Below are 23,574 nucleotides of genomic sequence, written 5' to 3'. Positions count from 1 at the left end.
TTAAAGTCCTGGAGCTGAAAGTATGCTTTAAGGGGAGGGCCTAAGACAAGAGGCAAGAGAGTACAGAGAGCAGCCACAACACTGCAGAGTATTTAGACACACACATTACAGTGGGACCTCTTAGCAGGCCCACTACCACTTCCGTCGTAACACATAACATGTCATGGTAGCATCCGCTTGCACTGTAACCAGAAACAGAGCCCAGGGGAGCCACAGAGACCAACTCCAGCTCACTAGAGCCACAAAAATCAGCCACTGGGGAGAGGGCAGACTTAAATCCACAGTCGACTTCTCGATTCCCCAGTCTCCACTTCTCTGGGGCCTTCATCTGTGTGCTTTAATCTCTAAAAAAACATGTAATGTCCCATGGAACGCCGAGTCGGAGTCGCAAGGGCCCGGGGCACCTCCACTCTCCACAGAATGACCCAGGTTCAGGCCTCACTTCCTACTTCTTGGGCCTTCTCTGAAAATTACTTATGAGGACAATTTATTAGGGGAAAAATTAGTCATCAGTTTAAAGAGCAGGGCCTTATTTGAGATGTGAGTTTCATTATGTAGCTTTGTCTGGCCTTGAACTCACACAGATCCACCTGCCTTGCCCCTCCCCCAAGCTAGGATGAAAGGTGTGTGCCATCATACCCAGCCCATGGATTTTACTTTTGAGAATTATTATATTATGTGCACATATGTGTGGGTCTGTGTACATGAGGGCAGGTGCCTGAGGAGTTCAGAGTTGTCAGATCTCCCTAGAGCTAGAGATCTTATATAAATAGTATATTTACTGAAATTAAAAACACAACGCCTCTTTGCTCACACAAAGACAGACACAAGACAAGAGGTATACTGTGCTTAGGGCAGTGGTTCTCAATCTATGGAGACTCCTTTGGGGGCCCCATATCAGATATCTGCATATCAGATGTTTACAATTCATAACAGTAGCAAATTTATAGTTATGAAGTAGAAATGAAATAACTTTTTGGCTGTGGGGTCACCACAGCGTGAGAAACTGTATTCGAGAGTTGCAGCATTAGGAAAGTTGAGGACCACTGGCTTAGAGTCAGAAATGCCTGATCCAGAGGTCTTCTAACCATCCCAAGCAGCGAATTCCCAGCCCCGCCCTTACTGAGTTGGTGCCGAGGATCTGCAGGTTGGGCTTCTCCGACTCCAGCAGCTTGGCCACCATTTTCAGGAAGCTTTCCACGAAGAGGTTGATGCTCTGACAGTGGCAGGCCATGAGCAGCTGGTCCAGCGCCTCCATGGCGATGCACACGTACCTGCAGACAGAGGCATAGTGGCTTCACGGGGCCTTGCTCTCTCCCACGGTCACACCTGGCTAGGGTGGGATCCCGGGAAGGCGATGCCTCTATCTGTACCGTGTTTCTAACAAGTGTTCACTCCAGCCCGGAACTGGGAGTCAGGGTGACACGGAGCTGCGAGGGGTGCTTAAAGACGTTAAGGCTTCCCAGTCAAGTTCCCGTATACATATACAACTACATATACATATATACTACATATACAACAAGAATGAGCCCAGCGGTCAGGTGGATATTTATAAACTCTTGAATTTTTTTTTTTGTTTTTGTTTTTTTGGTTTTTTTTTTTGTTTTGTTTTGTTTTTTTTGGTCTTAAAAAAGAAAACAGTTTGGGTCAATAAAACAAATGTCTAAGAGGGACCACCTGTCCTCATTCAGGCCCTAACAGTATGTTTTTTTATTTTTAAAGATTTATTTATTTTATGCAAATGAATATTTTGCTAATATGCATGTCTGTGCACCTTGTGTGTGTCTGGTGCCTGTGGAGGCTAGAAGAGGGCATCAGGTCCCCTAGAAACGCCATTACAGATGGTTGTGAGCGGCCCTGTGGGTGCTGGAAATCAAACCTAGGTCATTTAGAAGAGCAGCCAGTGCTCTTACCTACTGCACCATCTCTCCAGACCTTAAACTTGGTTTTAAAACACCCATGGAAGCTGGGCGTTGGTGGCACACACCTTTAATCCCAGCACTCGGGAGGCAGAGTCAGGCAGATCTCTGTGAGTTTGAGGTCAGCCTGGTCTACAGAGCTAGTTCCAGGACAGGCTCCAAAGCAACACAGAGAAAACAACCACCCCCTTGTGCCCCCCCAAAAAACAGCCATTGAACACCAATTCTTAAACATCCTTGCGCTTACTTCTGTACTAAATAGTCATTTTAAAAAACCTTTATATTTTGAAATCTTTTCCACTTTTTATAAAATTTATTTCTTTAATCTCAATGAGCTGAGCTAAATATTAAATCCTTAAATATTACTAAATTCAATTATTAAGTATTATGAAATAGTCATTTCGGAATATACTAAAAAAATGGATCATGTCATCCTTTTATCTATAAAGTCATTTCTCTTGAGGGTTAGGGTGGAAGCCAGGGCTTTGCACATCCTTGTTAAGCACACTATCAATGAGCTACAGCCCCAGCCCTCCGTGGTGCCTTTGGAACACAAAGGAGCATTGGCTCTTAGAATTCATTTGAGTGGGAGCCCTGGCTTGGCATTTCTCCTACCCGGGATAGACATGCCCCATCCTCCACAACCTTGGCCTCCACAGACTGGCATAGTCACAGCTAAGACACTTCCTGCAGGCCTGGCATTTCAGAGAGGCCAAGTCACCCCAGATGGAAAAGAAAAACTGGCTGACTGGATGAGGCCCCTGCCGGAAGGGACAGGCCAGAGAGGACAAGCACCAGGGGTTAGAGGAGGCTTCCTGTAGGGACACCTGGACATGGTCAAGTCACCCAACAATGGTTAGAAAACAATGGTAGGCAAAGAGAACCCTCCCCCTTTTTTTAATGGATCATGCCAGCATTTTTCTGCTGGCATCTTTCTTATAATAAAATTTAAATGAAATAAATAAAGGAAGGGGTGGGTGGGAGGCAAGAGAAGAAACTAGAAGGCCTCCCAAGTCCTAGAACATCATTGCTTTCTCAGGATGGGAGAAGAACATCTAGAATATTCTGATAAGAAAGAAAAAAATCTATTCTTTATTTGACTAAGACTAGTGATTTTGGTATAAAGTGAAAAAAATCACAGTAGAATTGAAATAGAAATGTAAAGAAATAAAGAAACATAGGGCTTATTTCCCTAAACATGCTACCCTTGATGCTTTATTTCTGATCCCAATGCCAAGAATGGAACAGTTTTAATTATGAACTTGAATTTGGACACCACCCCCAAATGATCTCAGTGTTTGTACTCTGACTTTTGTTTTTCATGACTGGGTTTCTCTGTAGCTTTAGAGCCTGTCCTGGAATTCACTCTGTAGATCAGGCTGCCCTTGAACTCACAGAGATTTGCCTGCCTCTGCCTCCCGAGTACATCACCACCACCTGGCATTTGTCCTATGTTATCACCACCTTCCCGTATGTGCCCTGCCTGTCAGACCTATGCTCTTAGTACAGAGCATGGAATTTGGGGGTTACTATCCATCAACAGGTTTCCCATGACAAGGTTACCACTATCAAAGACCTGAATTCCTCATTCAAGGGGTCCAGAGTAATAACAGGTCCAAGTCCATGTGGATACTTGGAGCAGAGTGGGCTAGGATGGATTTCCCACATGGAAGATGAAGAGGCCAGGACACAAGTGACCTGGAACAGCCTGGGAATCTCGGGAAGCAGGGGAGGACTCTGGGCAGGTTACAATCGGAAGAAGGTGAATGACAGCCACAGAGGAAAATACCCAGGGGGCCTGATGCCTACAAGCCAGCTGAGAAGTCCCTCCATGAAGTTCTCTTGGTTTTGCCTAGACACCTTGTTCCAGGTCAGAAGTAGCCAGAGAACCCAGGGAAAGGTCTGCAGGGCAAGGAGAAGTGTGGGAAGAGTAGGCTAGGAGCCCCACCCAGATGGAGGGACAAGATGGACATGGGGTCAGGGACTCAGATCATCCTTCAAAGGTCAGACAGAATCCTGGATAAAGGGCCTGTTATTCTGGGCATTCTGTGTATATTTAGTCAGCCCATTCCTGAATTGAACTGAGTTTTTTTAGAAACCTGGGAGTAGGGAAGATAGTTTTGGCTCCAGCTAAGGAAGAGCGGGCCGGCCTGCCCCACCTAGGCAGGAGTCTGCAGTGCACTTTCTGAGGAGTCAACCCACACGCTCCCACCAGCCTCAGATCTTCCTAGGGAGCTGTGCTGGGTCAGCTGGGGTCAGGCTTCTCAGGATGAAGCAGCTCCACCTCCTCATCGGCATCCTCGGTGCTCAGTCCCAGGCTAGGGCAGAACTGCAGACGCTGGAGACCCCAGAGACGGTCTAACGTGGTATGTTGCACACCTGGTGCCCCTGTCTTAGCACTGTCATTCCCTCCCCTGTCCCCCTGTTTCTAGGGATGCTGGGCTGATCAGGAAAGAGAATGGGGAAAGTAGAGAACTTAGGAAATGCTGGCTGGGGTTTTGCTCCTTTGCATATCACCAACCTTTATACCAAACACCTTGACATTCCCCCATCTTCTCCCTGCTCACAGCTGACATTCTTAGCTGAGTCAGGACCCTGTGTGGAGTGACAGAGTGACAATGCAGGAAGACAGTGGCCATGAGAAAGTGGCTCTGGGCTCACTGGGACCCATATCCAGGGTCCACATTGCCAGGACCAAACCATAATAGACACCCTTATCATGCTAGGAAGACACAGCTCCTCTCACTCTCTGACGTGAAAATGCTGCTCTTCTCAGGCCCCTACCCACGGCAAGAAGGAGGCCAGGGTGTTGGGCAGGGAGATACAGGAGAAAAAAAAGATTCTAACAGACATTTCTCCCAATAATAATGATCAAAGTCCTCCTACAGGCTTTAAATACCTAGATGTTGCAAGGGCTATTTTTAACAGGATGATGCCAATTTTGAATTGTCATTCCATGAGCAGAGGAAGGATTTGAAGAGGCTGTCAGCTATGGGCATTTTTAATCACAAGAAACATCACTGCAGAGGCTCTGGCGGAATTGGTATTAAATGTTTAATGTTATCGCTGGCACATTGGCTGTTGGTTCAGTCTAGGAGAAAGCCATTTTTTACTTGCTTGAATATGTACTATCATACGTCAAGACTCTTCATATAATCAGTATATGCAAAGAATTCATGTTCCTCCTCTTCTTGAGTGACAACCTACTTTTAATATATAGAGAATGATCATGGAAACATTAGTTCACGTTTTGTTTTCACATAAAGGGTAGCCTAGTTTAAGATTTGCCAGAGCTTCGGGTAGCAGGCATCCTTAGTATTCACAAAGCCTTGGTGTGATACCCCACGTTCTCCCTCACCCCAACATTTACTGATGAGCCTTGGTTTCTCAACCTCAGGACTGTTCAAACAGTCTGCCTGGTATTGGTTATATAATAGGCGTGGTGGGCATGGCTGAGTGGTAGAAGACCCTAGAAGTTTGAGAAGCCTGGAGGTTTTTTGTTTCTATTTTTGTTTGTTTGTTTCTGGTTTTTGGTTTTTCAAGATAGGGTCTCACTATGTAGTCCTGGCTGTCCTGGCTCTCACTCTGTAGACCATGTTGGCCTCAAACTCAGAGATCTGCCTGTCTCTGCCTCCAGACTGCTGGGATTAAAGGTGTGCACCACTATTGCCCAGCTCTGGAGTTGATTCTAAAGACTAAAGATTCTAGCCTTTGAGTTGAAGAGCATGTATATTATATTATTATATATTGGCCTGGGAAGACCAAACAGGAACATTGACAGCAGGCAGACAGGTCCCCTAGTGTAATCTTCTGAATTAACAGATTAAAAGCCTGAACCAAGAGAAGGGCGCAGGAGCAGGGCTGAGGACGTAGTTCATTGGTCTAGCATGGACGGACCTGCATTTGGTCTTCAGAACCACAAAAACCTGGTGTGGTGGAGCATGCCTATAGCCCCAGCACTGGAGAGCTAAAGGCAGGAGAGTTAGAAGTTCAAGTTCATCCTTAGCTATACTGAGTTCAAGGCCAGCCTTGGATATATGAGACCCTGTCTCCCTTCTCACCACTACCCCCAAAAGAAAAAAGAAAAGAAAAGAAAATGTCAGGAGTAGTGGAAAGAGGAAGATGGAGAGAAAGACTTGAGCAGAGTGGGATCCACAGGATTAGGAACCATGGCTGCCCATCCTGTACTCAACCCTCTGCCCCAGGAAAAACACTGCCGAGGCTTCTCGGGGTTAGCTATTTGGTCTATGAGTTGTGTCATCACGGCAGGGCATCAGCAAGCATGAAGTAATGCATGCCCAATAGTCAATGTTTAGGGAACAAAAACCACAATGAAACAAACAAACAAAAGTCTCCCAACTGTGCCACTCCCAGAATGAATGCTCTGAATACGATGGCATTTGGACTTTATTTTTTAGCCACTGAGGTTTGTTGATATATATATTTTTAACCTAAATACTTTGTGTGTGGCCATTATACTCTAAGTTTTTGTACTTTTAAGATCATTAGATATGATCTTTATAAACACCATTTCTATTACCTAGCTAGCATCTTCTCAAACGATACAAGCCATAACTTACTGAGTTTTCTTTTGCCAGGCACTGAAGCTGTTTCTAGTGTTCCATTGTTATAAAAAGCACTATGGTCTGGGCATAGCGCCCCACGTTTGTATCCCAGTACCTATGAGGTGGAGTCAAGAGGAGCAAGACTCCCAGGTCACCCTCTGCTACGTAGCCAGTTTGAAGGCATCCTGGGCAACTTGAGACTTTATTGGGTTGGTTTTGGTTTTTTGAGGCGGTCAGAAAACACTGCAAGAAAAACCCTTCTTTGTGTGTGAGGTAGAGGTTCTGAGATGGTTTCCTTGGGAAGCCATGGACAGAAAAGGGCTAAAGGGCAGAAATAGAAGTAGTTTTGAAGAGCTAGACCTAGAAAATTTCAACCAATTTGTTCTCTTTCCAGGAAAGTATAAAAAATGCCTCCCCCCACCCTGTTTCCTGGTTAGTACTGGAATATTTACTTTTAGAAAATGCTAATGTGATAGGATGATCCAGTATTTGGGCGTGGACGGTAAGTCTGAATGTTGTCTGGGTGAGCCGTCCTTCCGAGTAGACCCTTTGTAATCTTTTCTCCGATTGTCACTCTCTTGACCCCACAACTATTTGTTCGATGTTACTAATGTGCAACCTTGAATCCTTCATCTTATTTGTTGTTAATATTTATCTTTGGTGTTCAGTTTTAAAAATCTGATGGTTTCGGCCGAGTGATGGTGGCGTACTCCTTTGATCCCAGCACTCAGGAGGCAGAGGCAGGTGGATCTCAGTGAATTAAAGGTCAGCCTGGTCTACAGAGTCTACAGAGTGAGTTCCAGGACAGCCAGGGCTACACAAAGAAGTCCTGTGTTGAAAAGAATAAATAAATAAAAACCTTAAAATAAAATCAACATCAAGAATTAAACAGCTAAGTGTATTGATCACTTTAAGAGTCCTCTCTGTTAAACACATGAAGTCCTTTCCTCTCAGATGATAAATATTTCACTAAAGTGTATTTTTGTCTTGTTTTGAGATGGCCACTCACATTTCCTAGGCTAGCCTTGCTGTGATGCTGGGGATGAACTTGAACTCTTGATCCTCCTGCCTCCACCTCCTGAGTGCTGGGATCACAGGTGTGCTCCACTGGGGCTGGTTCATGTGGCATTAGAGATGGAAGCCAGGCCGACACTCACAGCTACATTCCAGCCCTATCCCTAAAGTGTGTTTTCTGAGAGGACAAACCAGCCCAACCTCACCTTCTCAGAATACGGATGGCTCCACCTCACTTTCTCAGATGGGGGGGGAGGGGAGCCAGATTGGTGAGAATAAACACATTGTGAGGCAGACTGGCTGTGTAAGTTCTTTGTGAACACATGATGTCTCGATGGATGCCAAACTGCTTCTCCTTTGAAGCCAGCATGCCCTCTCCACAAATGTCCACAACCTCACCCACCTTCACCCACCTCCAGAGGAGCATGTGTAAGCTCACCCTCCTGGGTCCCAGTCTAGCCTTCATCAGTCTATCCAATAATTCACCCCATACTCTTTTTCCTTGATATGTCTTCGCACCATTTTGCCCTAAAAATAAAATGCAATTTCTGAAAACCCATCTTGTTCCTACGTACATGACTTACCCATAGCGATGGCGCCCTACGTCTCGGATGAGCCTCTCTGAGAGGTAGGCACCAATGCGATCCAATTTTTCCGGAGCTGAGAGGGCGTAAAAGGTCAGCTTCTCCATGTTGGTCTTCACCAGACCATCCTGTAAAAGACAGACAGCTCCAAATCACTGTGACCCCAATACAGTGGAACAAGAATACCAATTCAACTAAGCTAATGTTTGTAGGGTGTCTATTATACAGGTGCTGGACATCAGGAACATGGAAACAAAGAAAACAGCCTTTATGTCCTCCAAGCATGGAGCATAGTGCTTGCTGTGCGAGCACTAGGGTCTGAATTTAGACCCTAATCTGAAAGATTACAAATTTAGATTTTTTTTAGAACCATGTGAAAGCTGCACACAGCAGCTCTTGTAGCCTAAAAGCTCCCTAGGAACTGGGTGGGCTCACAAACAGGGAGCTCCCCAAGGCTCACTGGCCCCAGTTTAACCACAACAGCAAGCACTAGGTTCAATGAGAGACTTGTCCCAAAAAACATGGTGGACGGTGATGAAGGTACTTGACATCAATCTCTGACCTCCATACATGCATGCACAGACAAGTGGACCAGCACACATATGCACTTACACACACATACACATACCACATACACACAAATATCGACAGAGGTATGTCTGTGTGTCTGTGTATATATGTATGTGCATTAATGTATATATATGTACACATATATAATAATAATATAATAATAGTGTATACATATGTATGTATATATATATAATATATAATATACACGTGGGTATAGAGACACACACCGGTGTAGATGAAGGACAAGGCATCATTAAAAGTAACTCAGAATTAAGGGGTATAGATAGTCCAAGACATAAAGACATATATAGTATATTAAGGGGTATAGATAGACCAAGACATAAAGAAGATGATTCTACAGCTCCTGGGGAATTCTCCAGAGGATAATGGAAATGGGATCCTCCAGCTGCCCATCCAGAAGAGGCCAGCAATTCTCAAATATCAAGGCAAATGCATCAAATCCTGACATCCTCAGACCACAATGCATAACATAGTGTGACACACAGAGTGACAGCTTGGAAGCCATGGAGCCAGGCCTCTGTGCAATGCACAGTCAGACACCTGACAGATGCCAGAGGGAGCTGGGGAGAGACATGGGTTCCCGAGCCAAATGCTAGGCAGGGGCCCGTCTTCTCTAACTGACAGGAAAACATTTCCATCAGGAGATTGAGCAGCTGAGACAGGAGTGAGAAAAATGTGTCAGCCATACAGCAACAGCCCAACACATTCCTAACAGCCTTCTGCACACCCAGCCTTAAGAAGAATGAAATGTCCTCATTCTCCTTGGGACAGTGCCACTCACCATTCCCAGGCTGTGGAATGGGAAGCGCCACTGCCCCAAGGCCCTTCCCCAGTCATCAGCCCACATAACCCTTAATGTGACCCACCTCAGGATCTTCAGGGAAGATATTGTCCACCAGCCTCTTGTACCTAGGACGAAGGGCGCCGCAGCAGCCGCACACACCTGGAATGGAAAAAGAAAAACCTAGAAATGAAGCCTTCTCATGAGGCTGCAGAGACTGGGGATCCAGCACCTATGAGGAAAGAAACTAAGGAGTCCCCCACTGATTTCCACATGTCAAGGCGCTGGTCTTTGCTTGTGTTTTTGGTTTAGGGATTGGGTAGAGTGGGGCATTGAGGGGAGGAAGCCAGACCCCAGGAGAATGTTCAGAGGGTAAGACCCCATGTGACATCAGGTGCTGCTGTGCTATCAGATCAGACTATAAAACCTACCCTGAAGCCCATGAGTCTAAAATGCCGGGGAAGACAAAGGCCAGGTTGGGGGGGGGGGGTGGCTGCTCCTCCTGCCCTCACTGGCTCCCAACCTCCCTATTTCCTGAGCCTCAGTTTCCTCCAGTGTCCTTTCCTGTACCACACCCTCTGCAGAGTGGTTGTGGCACAGGAATAAATGAACAGGATCATCAACTATTAACAGTGAATTCCCAAGACTCTTGTCTGTGGTATTTGAAACTGAGTAGAAGAGCTGGAGCTAGTTCTTATGCCAGCCCTTCCACGGTCCCCTAACCAAACAGAAAAACCAAGAACAATGTATTCCACTGAGAAGCCCCAAATGGCTCTGTTTAGAATCTCTGATGCTGGGAAACGAGTGGTGGCCAGAAATCAACAATAAAACAAACTGGTAAAGTGACTTAGTGGATCAAGGAAATGGACACATTTAGAAACTGCTCTCTTTAGCCTTATCCCAGGCAGGACCATCCTCTGCTGCATCCCGGCTCCCTTATGCGGAGAGAATGGGGGTGGGTAGAAAGTGGAGGGGTGAAGGTATCACAGAGGAGCCCATCAGGGCTTCAAATGCCCTCTCCACCCACCAATTACAGATGAGTTGTTTGCACTGGCCTTCTACTTGAAAGGCAAATGTTTGCTTGGAAGATTAGGGGTCACTGAAAAAAGAATGGGTTGCTTTGGTGGGAAATCCTCCACCACACAAAGAACCCTGCTTGGGACATCGGGAGAAACTGAGGGAACCTCTGACTAGGAAGTCTGGGTGGCATCCAGCCAGAAGGGGACAGCCATGGTTTGGGCTTCAGACTTCATGATTTGGGTATAGATGTGAACTTGAAGAAATGCAAGGCAGCCTGGGGCAGGGTGGCAGGGACCTGGTTGTGAACTCCACCCCTACATGGTTCTTAGCCCCCACGCCCCCAGGCTCTTCTGGCCACCAGACATTTCCTGGGTTTGTGTTGGCTTTTCCTCCTTGCTCCTTCCTTGGTGAAAGCATTTAGGGGCATGCCTCGTTGGCACCCAGGATTATTTATGGTGGGACATTTTCCAAGGGGATGCATTCACTCTCAGGGTCTCAAAGCCCATGGTTTAAAGCTATAGGCTATACTTTCATCTGTCTGGTCAAGCTTTTTGGACACTTTCTCCAGATGCCCAGGTAGCATGTATGACAGCTTGTTAAATCTCTAGAACAACTCCAAGGGGTGAATGAGTATTATATTTATCCCTGCTTTACAGATAAGGAAGCTGAGACATGATGAGGTTAAATGACCTGCCTGGAGCTTCACAGTGGTAATATATGGCCAACTGGAATTTAGTTCGCCAAAATGTAGCTTCAGAGACCACACACACAACTGTGCCAGGGCTGCTCAGGTTACATAATTACCAAGCTAGAAACACTCAAAGCATGGTGGGAAGGGAAGGTGCAAAGAGATAGGGCTGGGAGCAGGAGAGTACACATGAGCTCGGTGGGGCCGGAGATGCTGTATTTCCACCCATGCCTAGGCAATACTGATGCTCCAGTTACTGGCATCTCCTGGAGTCTACAAAGTGGCAGAGCATGGTAACAAAGTAATTTAGGTTCAAGAGTCAGAGATGCCTGGGTTGAACTCCCAGTTCTCTGGTTACTTACTGAATGAACCTTGGATAAGTAATTTAACCCAAATCCACAATTCCTTGTAAATAGGTCCCATTTAAGGGACCATGAAAGACACTACATCTTTCTTCAACATCTTAGAAGAAAAGATGCAAGGACCAAGCAGGGCCAGACTGGGGATCGCTAATGCACAGGAGTCATCTTAGTAGCAGGTGACAGTAAAGACTCCACCCTTATTTGATATGCAGGATGGCACAGGGAGGCATGGATGGGCCACGCAAGACTGGGAACGAAGGGCAGAGCTGAGTGACTTATCAAGACAGAGCAAGGGAGGGCAGAGTTCAGCAAGATGTGAGTACCTCCTAGAAGCAAGAGGGTAAGTTAAGAATGTGGGGTTCAGGCATCCAGACAAGGGACTCAGAGCCCAGCAGTCCTATAGAACTGGAGAACAGAGGTGGCTGGTGAGTGGCATCTAGAATGGACTGCATACAGAAAGGCTAGGGCTGAAGTCTTGGGGGTCATTGTCTGTGTGGAGCCACGGAAGCTGCACCAAAGTACCATAGCATTGCAGGAGATGGGTGGAGTGGGAGACACAACTGTTGGGGGTGGGTGAGGAGGGAGAAACAACAGACAGAGCCTGTGATCGCACCGGTTTTCCATAAAGCATGTCACCTTCATTCCCGTTATTTCCCTGCTTCTTTCCTAGGGTTCTCCAAAGCCAGACGCCAGAGTCTTCGGCGACTAACACTGGTCTCCAATCATCTCATGAACAGTCCCTGAAAACTAAATTCCCACCTCAGAGATCTAATTAACCAATTCACAAGCTGCTGGTTCTAGGATGAACATGTTTTTGTTTTTGTTTGTTTGAAAGCCTGGAAGGCTAAGGAAATAATCCCTCATGGTAGACATTTGGATGTCAGGGTGTTTATATAAGAAAACCAGCTCACAGGTGTCTGAAACCCATTCTGTTCTTTTGGGTGCTAGAGTTTTGTTTGTTTTTTAGACCTTTACAGGGTTTAAAATAAGGTAGGGATATGGAATGAAAAACTGGTTTAGGAGGGAGGAAAAGCTCAGAAACAAGACAATAGTTTTGTCAATTATAAAGTAGTACTGCATGGTGGACATAAAACTGTGTCCCAACAGAGGAGTGAGGAGGACGCTCTGCCCAGGGCTGGATTGCACTGGCATCTTATCTGCTGTCTTTTAGAAACTGAAGAACCAATCATATCACTAGAGAGATTTTTCTGGAACCTCAGCCATAGGGTAGTAGGTGCTATGTAGCATCTGTAGGTATAAGGGAAAGCATGAGGGTGGGGGTAGGAATATGGGTGGGGTGGGGAGGTCAGATGGTCTGAGCCCTGACCTCTGGGAGCCAAAGCAGGTAAGGGAAACCCACAAGCATCTCCTTGAGTTTTCTACTCAGGGCAGGTGAATTTAAAGGAGACACAACCCTGCTGGGAACAAAAAAAGCATTAAGATGTAACTGAAAACAGTTCATCGGAATGAGAACTTGATATAGGCTTGGCTATTGTTTCTTTAATCTTGCTCCTGAGAGCCCTGACTTTTAATATTAGCACACTGAGGCAGATGGAGATTAGCTCACAGCCATTTGTCTATATTGTACCTTTTAATTATCATCCATTTTACTTCAAGCAGAGAACTGCTCTCCATCAGGGTCATCTCTAACTCTCTGGATATCACACCTGGCAGATGTAATCTCCATGCACCAAAGGCAACTTCGTAAAGGACGCTCTTCTTGTCACTAAGACCTCACTCGCCCAATTTTTCATACCTATTTTAAGGAAAGTGAAGGAAAAGTGACCTGACCAACTTCCCATTGTGTGTGTGTGTGTGTGTGTGTGTATAGATTCCTATACACATATATGTATATATGTGTTTATGCATATATAATAACATGGGAAGATTTTATATTTAAATATATATAATATCTCTGAATATTAGAAATCAAATGATAAACAGAATTTAACAGATTGTACAGTTACAAGGCTTCAGTGGTACCCAACAACTTCTAAGCATGGGAAGCTGCCTTGGTCTACTCTCCTCCTCCCCTAAGACTCATCAGTCCAGATGCAAGGACCCGTCTCAGGACACTTGCATTGAAGATTCCCCCTTACAGAATGTTCTTTACCCTATTTTTTTAGGGTAGAACTTTGCTCATTTTTTAAGCCTAACTGGAGGGCCTTCCCTCAACACCGTTCCCTTCTTCTTTTCTGCATCAGTTAATTCATCCATTTCCATAGTATGTTCCCCCAATGCCTCCCTCCATCTGTGTCCACATTATGTCCCCTGCAGGGAAGCTTATCAAAGTTGGAGACCAGGACAGGTGAAGGCGGTAGGCAATGGCTGAGGAAAAGCCAATGGGGTTAAACTTGTAAGCCAGCAGTGACACATTAAGGCACTCTGCAACAATTCCATAAATGCCTGCCTTAGCCTTGGAGGATTTGGGAAGATCTTGACCTTGAATCCCACAGGATTCATCATCTCCAGCACTCCAGGTCCAGTTCACAGGGGACTGGTGTGCAGCCATGGAGAGAGCCCTGGCCCCACCCTGGCTGTTCTGGATCTGCCAGCAAACATCATCTGGCCTGCTGGCATTGTCAGTCTTGCCAGCTTTACCGGCTGTTGCCTTTTCTCCTAGGCTGCACCTGCCCCATCCTGGGTTCTTGACCGATCTGTCCTATTGTCTAGAACTGCCTGTGACTAGTGGAAGATGAAAACAACAGTACTAAACACCGGAAGCCGTTCTAAATCCAGGCCCCCCCTTGTGACTCCCTCTTCTCAGCCTGTATGGCCTGTAGGTCCAGGACAATGATGGTGTTCCTCACCCTCTTTCATCTCATCTTAAGTATTCAACAAACTCCAGGTCTACCACTTGCTTTAGGCTAAGCACCAGGTCAAGTACTTGGTAAGTGTTTCACATACTTAGATCCTGTCATGGCCCTGGGTCTGAGAGATTACCCTGCCCAAGATCTCATAGCTTACGTCTCTTTGCCAGGAGGCGCCCTAATTCTCTCATTACGATAACGAAGAAGCATCTTCAGCTGTCCTCCTCCCGCCCCCAGGCTCATTCTGAATTGCTCTTTGTCACTTGATTAGAAACCTCCTGGATGCTTGGCACTATCCTATCATCCGGTCATGGGCCAGTCTTGTTTTCATCCATTTCTGATGCAGCATTAAGGTAAGTCTGGCTTGTTTTGCTTCCCAGTGGAAGAGTAGGCATGGCTCCATTTCTCCCTCAAAATCTCAACTCCAGCACTTAGCATGTAACTAGGGAAGTCCATTCAAGGCAGAGGCCATCCTGTCCTCCAACCTTCCTCCACTACAGGTACTTTTAAAATTCTCTGCCTCATTAGGCTCAGGGCCATGACAGAGGCCAGAATACATAACAGAAACCTAACAGGAACTGGGGGAGGGGGGTGGGGCGTGCAGCAAATGAGGTGACAGGGATGCTGGGTACAAGCTAGCGTGGGGGTGACCAGTAGCACAAAACACCCTGCCTCAGGGCCTGGACCTCCCTGGACATCTCCATGCCAAAGGCCTCTGCCAGCAGCCAAACCTTCTCCTCTGCCAGCTGGAGTCTGTGCTTGTGCCTCCTTTGTAATGAGCCACACAGGCAGGGCCGGCCCATTCAGGCTGTTGTTTCAGTGACTGAAAGTTGCCCGGGGCTTATATCCTGCAAGCCTGCCCCCTGACCTCTGTACAGTATCCTGAGCACAGCAGGCCAGGAGAAAGGCTGACGTGAGTATGACTTCACCTTCCTTTGATCAGCCTGAGACCCAGGGAAGTCTTCCTTTCCTATTGGCTTTCATTTTCTATCTTAAAAACATGAGCTCCATTACCCCCCCCCCCCCACACACACACACAAAGCCTTTTTGCTCAAAATAGTCCATATTTATTTTCTTCTATAATCTCCCTGTAAAAACAAGGGCTAGACTTGGTCATCCCTACCAAAACAAATGGAATTTAAAAAAAATAACAAAACAATTCACAATAAAATAACCCAGGGCTAATGGCACAGACAGCCCTTTCAGATGAATTGGAGGAAATGGGACAAAGTTCAGAGAGAAAGGCGGGTCACCCCCATGTGGTATGCCCCACGAGGACCCAGCTTGTGTTCAGTGAACACTGATTAAACTCCAGCAGCTGCCCAACACTTGCTGGGCCATGTGGGCCAGGAGAAGGAAGTTAAATATAAACACTTGTGGCCATCAAGAGTCCCATCCTTTAGTTGGGGACAAGAGACCCCCACATAGTTGTTGGTGTGTCCCAGTGAGTTCAAGGGTCCATCAAAATGAAGATCTCTGAGCAGGATGGATCCAGAAAACCACCTGAAAAGAGGCAAGACTTGAATTGGATTCTTAATGGGACAGGCAATGAAAACTCTAGCCACTGACTGGGGAATGGGGGACCAACAAACTTCCCTTAGCCATACTCCTCCTTTCCCTTGCTTTTAATCTGAAAATACATCCTGTTCTTTGGGACACACTTGTAAAGAAGTAAAAATGAATGAAAACCCTATGATCACATTATTGGAGATAATGATGGACATTGTGGGCTTTTGCTCTATGATTTTTTTTTCCTGTGTTTTCACTTATCTTTAAAATACATGCATGAAATTCAGGTCCCATGGGCCACTACTGTCAAAGTTCAAAGTTCACTTTCTTCTTGTAGCAGGAATACTGTGACCTTCTCACTAGATTTTTTTTTTTTTTTGCTCCAAACTTTAATAATGGCTGCTTATTATTCCATCTTTTGACCAGATGCCTATTTATTTAATCATCCCCTGTTGTTCCCAATTTCTCATTACTCAGAGTGAGGCAGCCATTTGCCCTGGATAATTAAAGCCAGGGAGCCACAGAGGCAGAGCCTGGATCTGCTCGGTTGGTGATAAGGACATCGATGGCGCGGCGTGGCTACAAGACAGGTATACAGTTGAGAGGCACGAACTGTCTCTCACCCAGGGAAGATTCTGGATGGAGAAAAACAAGAGACGGTTCAGGTGAAAATGTATTCGGGGAAGGATTCGGAGACTGGTTTCTAGACAGATCTCACTGAAAACAGAATTCTGCAGCAGCTGAATTCTCCCCAGGGAGGCAGCCAATCCAGGAGCTGGCTGTAGCAGGCTGACCTTTCACGCTCCAGAGCCTCCAAGATGCTCACTGCTTTCCAGCCAATCTTGGTTAATCTGATTTCCACCTTAATTGAGAATAGGAATCTTAAAAGAAACGTGTCTGATTGATTTAATGTCAGGACATGGATTCTTTACTACCTGTGGGCTTCCCCAGAGGGTTTTAGCACCACTTTCCAAACGATAACAAATAAAACCAAACAGAATCTCTTCCGATTGTCTGACTCTTGGGACCACAGACAGTAGGAAACATTTATGTCAACCATGTCCAGGTGGCTGATAGCCTGGTTTTCGAATCCCAGTCCCAGCTCTGATAGTAATACAAACTGAGGCAAGGTATCTAAGCCATTGTGTGCCTTGGCCTATGCATCTGTGAAATGGGACTGATGAAGTCTGTTTCTCAGGGCTATAGTAGAGACTAATATGAAATAAGAGAAGCCACTAGCACAGTTTCTGCTACAAAATAAATGCTCAGCTGCTACAGCCTTCATCACTGTCACCATCACTACCACAATGTGGTACTGTGACAACGGATTATTATTATTATTATTATTATTATTATTATTATTATTATTATTCTGTTTATTGTTTTTTGTTTTTTGAGACAGGGTTTCTCTGTGTACCCTGGCTGTCCTGGAACTCGATCTGTAGACCAGGCTGGCCTCTTGATCTCACAGAGATCCACCTGCCTCTGCCTCCTGAGTGCTGGGATTACAGGCATGTTCTACTTCCTCCCAGCTTAGATTTATTATTTTATGTGTATGAGTATTTTGCATGTATGTACATATGTGTATCACATTTGTACCTTGTGCTTGCAGAAGCCAAAAGAGAGCATTGAATCAACAGGAACTGGAATACAGAAAGGTATGAACCACTATGTGGATGCTGAGAACCAAGTGCGGGTCCTCTGGAGGATAAGTGTCCTTAATCACTGACTGAGTCATCCCTCTGCCATTGTCTTCGTCATCATAGGCAGAGTCTCTAGCCCAGGCTGGCCTTGAACTCCCCACCTAGCTGAGGAAGCTTTGAATTTCTGATCTTCGTACTTCCACTTCCCAAGAGCTCAGATTATAGGCATGCAAACTGCAAGGCTTATGCAGTACCAGATGAACGGGCTATGTCTATATGATATGGGTTCCATGCATGTGAGGGCAGCGCTCTACCACCTCAGTTACATTCCCAGTTTCAGGCAATTATTATCAACATTTCTACAGTTGGGGAGGAGTCAGTCACTAGAGTGCTTGCCATGCAATAACTCAAAAGCTGAGGGTGGTACCCTATGTCTGTAACCCCAGGATTGAAGGGGCACAAATAGGCATATCACTGGGGCTTGCTGCCCAGAGACAGTGTAGTCAACTAGTAAGCTCCAGGTTTAGTGGAAGACCCTTTCTCAGAACATAAACCTAGAAGAATCCTTTGGCCTCCACCTATACACTCACACACACACACACACACACACACACACACACACACACACACACACAGACACGCAATTTCTTTCCCAACTTTCAGGAGAAAGGTGTCAGGATAGAAACAAATGAAATAGCAGTAAATGACTGGCCACTAAAGCTTTCTATCTTTATTTTTATTTGTAAAGATGTATGCATTGTATGTGTATGAGTGTTTTACTTGAATGTACGTATGTGTACCACAAGTGTGCCTGGTGCTTGTTGACGTCAGAAGAGGGCGTGGGATCCCTTGAAATTGGAGTTAGGATTGTTGTGAGCAACCATGTAGGTGCTGGGAAGCAAATTCAGGTCCTCTGAAAAAGCAACAAGTGCTCTTAGCCACTAAACCACCCTCTACATTTTATGCTTGGCCTGGGTCTTAGTTAGGGTTACTGTGATGAAACACCATGACCAATAATAATAATAATAATAATAATAATAATAATAATAATAATAATAATAATAGTAAGAAGAAGTTGAGCAGGAAAAGGTTTATTTGGCTTACACTTTCCTATCACCGTTGATCATCGAAAGCAGGAACCTGGAGGCAGGAGCTGATGCAGAGACCATGGAGGGCGCTGCTTACTGGCTTTCTCCTCCATGGCTTGCTCAGTCTGTTTTCTTACAGAACTCAGGACCAGTTCAAGGATAGCACCACCCACCATGGGCTGGGCCCTTCCCCATCAACCACTAATTAAGAAAATGCCTTATAGGCTTGCCTACATCTCGATCTTATGGAGGAATTTCTTAACTGATATTCCCTTCTCTCACATGACTTCACTCTGTATCACATTGACATAAAACAAGCCAACACCGAGTGTGAAGCACAAGTAGCCGTTAAGAAAGCCCATCCCAAACACAGAGGACACTTATGTTTTCAGATGCCCAAGGGCAAAGCTCTGTGGGGAAACAACAGTAGAGAGATGTAACCTCAACCAGCAGTAGTAGCGACCCAGCATAGCAGCCTGTGTGTTTTGAGTTCATCTGCGCTGGACACTCTGCTTTCTTTCAGTTAATCTTTACACAGTCTCTGAGGTTGGTAAAATTATCCTTGTATTCCAGATGGTGGTAAGCTCAGGCTCTCCTCCAATATGTTGACTTGTAGAAATGAAAGATATGAGGTCTCTACTGCAAATACCTCATATTGTTGCTAAGTTAAAAAATAGAAATATGAATATATGCAAATTGAGTATGAAACACACTAAAGTCAAGTTCACACACATTAAATGTTATGCACACATAGACCAGGGTCTCCTCAGCAACCCAGTCTATGCAGAGCTGGGGTGGGGAAAGTGTCAGGGGAGAGTAATTCCACTGTACTGTGAGAAAAAAGCCAGCGGTCAATGTAGGGGAGAGGAAAGAACGCACTTCCTGAGCGCACATATTTTTCATTCTGTGTATGCGTTTGTGTCCGTGTCCCCACAATATACAGATGTGCATGAGCACAGAGGCCAGAAGAGGGCCTTGGGTCTTTCAGAGCCAGAGATACAGGCTCTTGTGAGCCTATCTGACGTAGGTGCTGGGGACTGAACTCAGGTCCTCCGAAGGAGCAGTGTGTACACGCGCTGCTGAGTGTGTATTTTATGTGCCTACCTTTGAACATTTTGCATTAGAACTCCGAATTCCCATGAGGTTGTTATTGCCACTCTTCAAATGAGAAAAACCAAAGGGGTGAATTCATTGGCTCAAGAACCCTCCCAAGCAAGGAAGGAGATTGGGCTAGCTCTCAAACTGCAGAACAGTTGTACATAGAGCTGAAGTGAGAAAGAGTATGTCATGCAGGCAAGAAGAAAGCTTGTTACAGTAGAAAAAAGACCAATTCTGGGATGGAATGTTTTTTTAAAAAGGTTGTCCACAGCCAGGTAGGTGGTGGTGGTATATGTACTTGGGAGGCAGAAGCAGGAGGATTTCTGTGAGTTCCAGGACAGCCAAGACTGTTACATACAGAAGCCCTGTCTTGAAAAACAAAACCACAAAGAGTTGTCCACAAGACTGGTGGAAGGGCTCAGTGGGTAAAGGCACTCGCCACCAAGCCCGATGGCCTGAGTTTGATCCCCAGAGTCCACTGGAAGGAAGGAGAAAACAAACTCCCACAAGTTGTCCTCTGTGTGGTCCTCTGATTCGAAATTTGTGGCATGCTCGCACCCACCCAGACTTCCATATGCACAATCACTAAATAAGTAAATCTACACCCCGTTGATCCCAGCACTGGAGAGACAGAGGCAAGCAGATCTGGGTTCAAGGCCAGCCAAGGCTACATAGCAAGACCTTGTGTAAAACAAAAACAAAACTATCTAAGAATGGTATTCTACACAGGAAAGCATGCCTGACAGAACTACGTGGCATCAGCTGCATCATTCGAGCCTTCTGTTGGCTTCTTTGTCTCCAGGTGGTGCTCAAATAACTCCTACAGTTAAGTTTCAAATAAGTGGGCTTCTTCCCATTTTATATGTATTTTCCTCCATTGTCAAGGTAGCATTTTGAATGGGTTTTTTCAAACTCCAGGGAGACCCACAAGAATTACTGCATCTTTTCCAAATTCTTTGACATGTCACACAATAGTATGGAAAACTAATTTTGGAAAGAATGTGTGTTACAGTTCTCATTTATCATCTATCTATCTATCTATCTATCTATCTATCTATCTATCTATCTATCTATCATCTATCTACCTATTTATTTTGAGATAGGGTTTCTTTGTGTAGCCCTGGCTGTCCTGAAACTAGCTGTGTAGACCAGGCTGGTCTCAAACTCATGAAGATCCCCTGCGTCTACCTCTTGAGTGCTGGGATTAAAGCTGTGCACTACCACCACCACCTGGCTACAGTGGTTCTCATTTTTCTAGAGTATTCCCTGAGGATGGATTTGCAGAGTCCAAAGATATAAGCAGGAGTTGAGACTCAAGCATCTGAATTGTGTGTGTTTTCAGGGGCAGGACAGGTCCCCACTGTAGCAGGAGAGGACCTGGGTCTGGGGGCACCTTGTTTGCTGGGCTGATGAGGGAGAGAAAGGCAAGCTTAGGTGGGATGTGTGATGTGTGTGTGGGAGGGGGTTGTGACTTCTGGGCTCTCAGGAGAGAAAACTGGATGGATGGATCTGAGTTTAGAGTGAATAGAAGGGAGGCTGCTACGAGGAACCAGAGCCAAGATGGAGGGCTAGAAGAATGCTACAGAGAGCCCAGAGGGCCAAACCCCAGCTGACAGCATAAAGGGGTGGGGAGTGGGGGAAAGCTTGGGGCTAAGGACAAAAATGATGACTCTCCATTTCCAAGGGTGCTTTGGAAGCCACCCATGAAGAAATGTCAATATATAGCTTTAAAAGTCCAGTGGGTTTAAATTTTTTCATTTTATTTATTTCTATCACACACGGGAACAGGGACATGTGTGGAGGACAGAACAACCGTAGGAGTCATTCAGTCCTCTCCTTCTGCCATGTGAGTCCCAGGGATCAAACTAAAGTCGTCATGCTTCCACAGCAGGTGCCCTTACTCTCTAGGCATCTTGACAGCCCAGAATGACAATATTAACACTCACATCAACAGAGTGCTATGTGAGGTTTGAGAAACAGGCATGAGATACAAGGCGAGTTGGGTTGAGGGTCTAAAAATTACCTAATTATCTTCAGGGAAAACAATGGACAGAGGCTCCCAACATCAGTAATCTATTTTGCTGGTTCCCACTAAGCATAGGTACAGAACATACTTTGACAACAATGTCTGCCAACAAAGGCATTCCCAGTGAAACTTGACCAGATGGCTGAAATGTGTCTGAATAAATAATTTAAGTGCAAACTTCACTTGCATCATTTTGAAGACAAGGGACATCATGGAAAAATTCCTAGGGGTAAGAATGTTTAATAATAAAAAAAAAAAAAACATATACAACAGCCCCTGGGTTTCTGCAGTTTCTCTCTCTGAGGTTTGTTATCCAAGGTCCTTCTTGGTGCAAAAATATTAAATGGAAAGCTACAGAAATAAATAAAACTCCAAAGCTTTAAATTGCATGTTATTGTGAGTAGCATGATGAAATCGCCCAGGCCAGGATGTGAATGGCCTCTTTGCCCAGATTATCCACACTGTATATGCTATCCTCCACAGAGCCACACAGCAGACATCCTGGTTATCACACTGACTGCTGTACTAATGCAAGGCTTGTGCTCGACTAAACCGTGAGTCTATTTGATAATAGACCCAAAGTGCAAAGGTAGCCATGCTGGCAATTCACACAGTATGCGATTATAATCGTTCCATTTTATTGTTGTCATTAACCTCTCACTGTGCCCAGTTTATAAACTAAACTTATCCAAGGCATGTATTATAGGAATAAGTCACAGGGCACTTAGGATTCAGTGCCACCATCTATGGTTTCAGATAGTCAATGGGGTGGTACTTGGGATAAGGGGAGGGCATTAGACCTTCTCATGTAAAATACCTGTCAAAACTACTTAGGGAAGGGATGGCTTATTTTGGATCATGGTTTCAGAGGGGCAGGCCATAGTCCTGGATGCTGTGGATTTGGGCATTGATGAAGTGGAATGTTATGGTGGCAGGAACATGTGGCCCCTCGCTTCATGGTACCAGAAGCAAGAGAGACAGACATAAAGGGGCCTGGGACAATGAGGAACAAACTTCCTCCAGCTAGACCCAACCTTGTTCTCTGTTCCCAGAATCTATCAAGAGTAATGGCAACTGGGGATTGAGTCTTTAATACACGAGTCTTCTGAAAGGGACATTTCATATCTCAACCGTTACCACACTTAACCGTATCTAATTATTAAATTGGGATATCTGAATGGGACATTTCATATCTCAACTGTTACGACTTAACTGTATCTAATTGTTAAATCAGGATATCCGAAAGGGAAGCAGGTTGATTGCTGGAGTATCAGACTATGATGAATTTTAAGACATCAGGTATGCATTTGTGTGTATATGTATGGCACATGTGTGCAGGCATGTCACAGTGAATGTGCAGAAGTCAAAAGACAACTTCCAGGGGTTGGTTCCTGTCATCCACCTCATTTTGAGTCAGGGTCTCTCTTGTTTTTGCCACTGCACAGCTTACTTGAGGCTACGTGACTTCAGCACTTCTGGGTGATTTGCGCATCTCTGCTTCCTGTCTCACTGTACGGATTCCAGGATTACCAATGCATGCTGCAGCAGCCAGCATTTTATGTGGGTTCTGTGGATCCAAAAGCAGCTCATCAGGCTTGCATGACAAGTGCTTTTACCCACTAAGCCGTCTCCGCAGCCTACACCTCAGTGCCACGTGCATACCTACAGAACCTACCCATGAGAGAGCAGCAGCAGCATCCATCCCTCTGTACCCTCTCCTGCTCACACTCTCTTCCTGTCTTCTTTTCAGGGTTCACAGGTGTCTGCTGCTCCTCCTGGCTAGAGGAGCCGCGTTTCGAATGGCAAGGCTATCCACTGTTCACTATTTTCCTCCTCCAGTTCTAATGCAGCTCAGCCATCAGCAATTCTGCCAGTG

The 23,574-nt window shown here is 45.5% G+C and overlaps 1 protein-coding gene across 1 annotated transcript in view; it reads right to left on the bottom strand.

Moving 5' to 3' along the window:
• Positions 1 to 23,574, bottom strand: part of Efr3b (EFR3 homolog B) — a 69,506-nt gene that overhangs the window by 25,734 nt on the left and 20,198 nt on the right. The window contains exons 2-4 of the mRNA XM_051181725.1: positions 9,540 to 9,616; positions 8,083 to 8,210; positions 1,124 to 1,274 (exon numbers count right to left, since the gene is read on the bottom strand). Coding sequence (XP_051037682.1) covers positions 1,124 to 1,274; positions 8,083 to 8,210; positions 9,540 to 9,616 — 356 coding nt within the window. The remainder of the gene's footprint in view (positions 1 to 1,123; positions 1,275 to 8,082; positions 8,211 to 9,539; positions 9,617 to 23,574) is intronic.

Source organism: Phodopus roborovskii, unplaced genomic scaffold, assembly GCF_943737965.1.
Source record: "Phodopus roborovskii unplaced genomic scaffold, PHOROB, whole genome shotgun sequence".
Classification (NCBI taxonomy): Eukaryota; Metazoa; Chordata; class Mammalia; order Rodentia; family Cricetidae; genus Phodopus; species Phodopus roborovskii.
The sequence above is the reverse complement of the archived record's forward strand: the minus strand, read 5'-3'. Positions and strand labels throughout refer to the sequence as shown.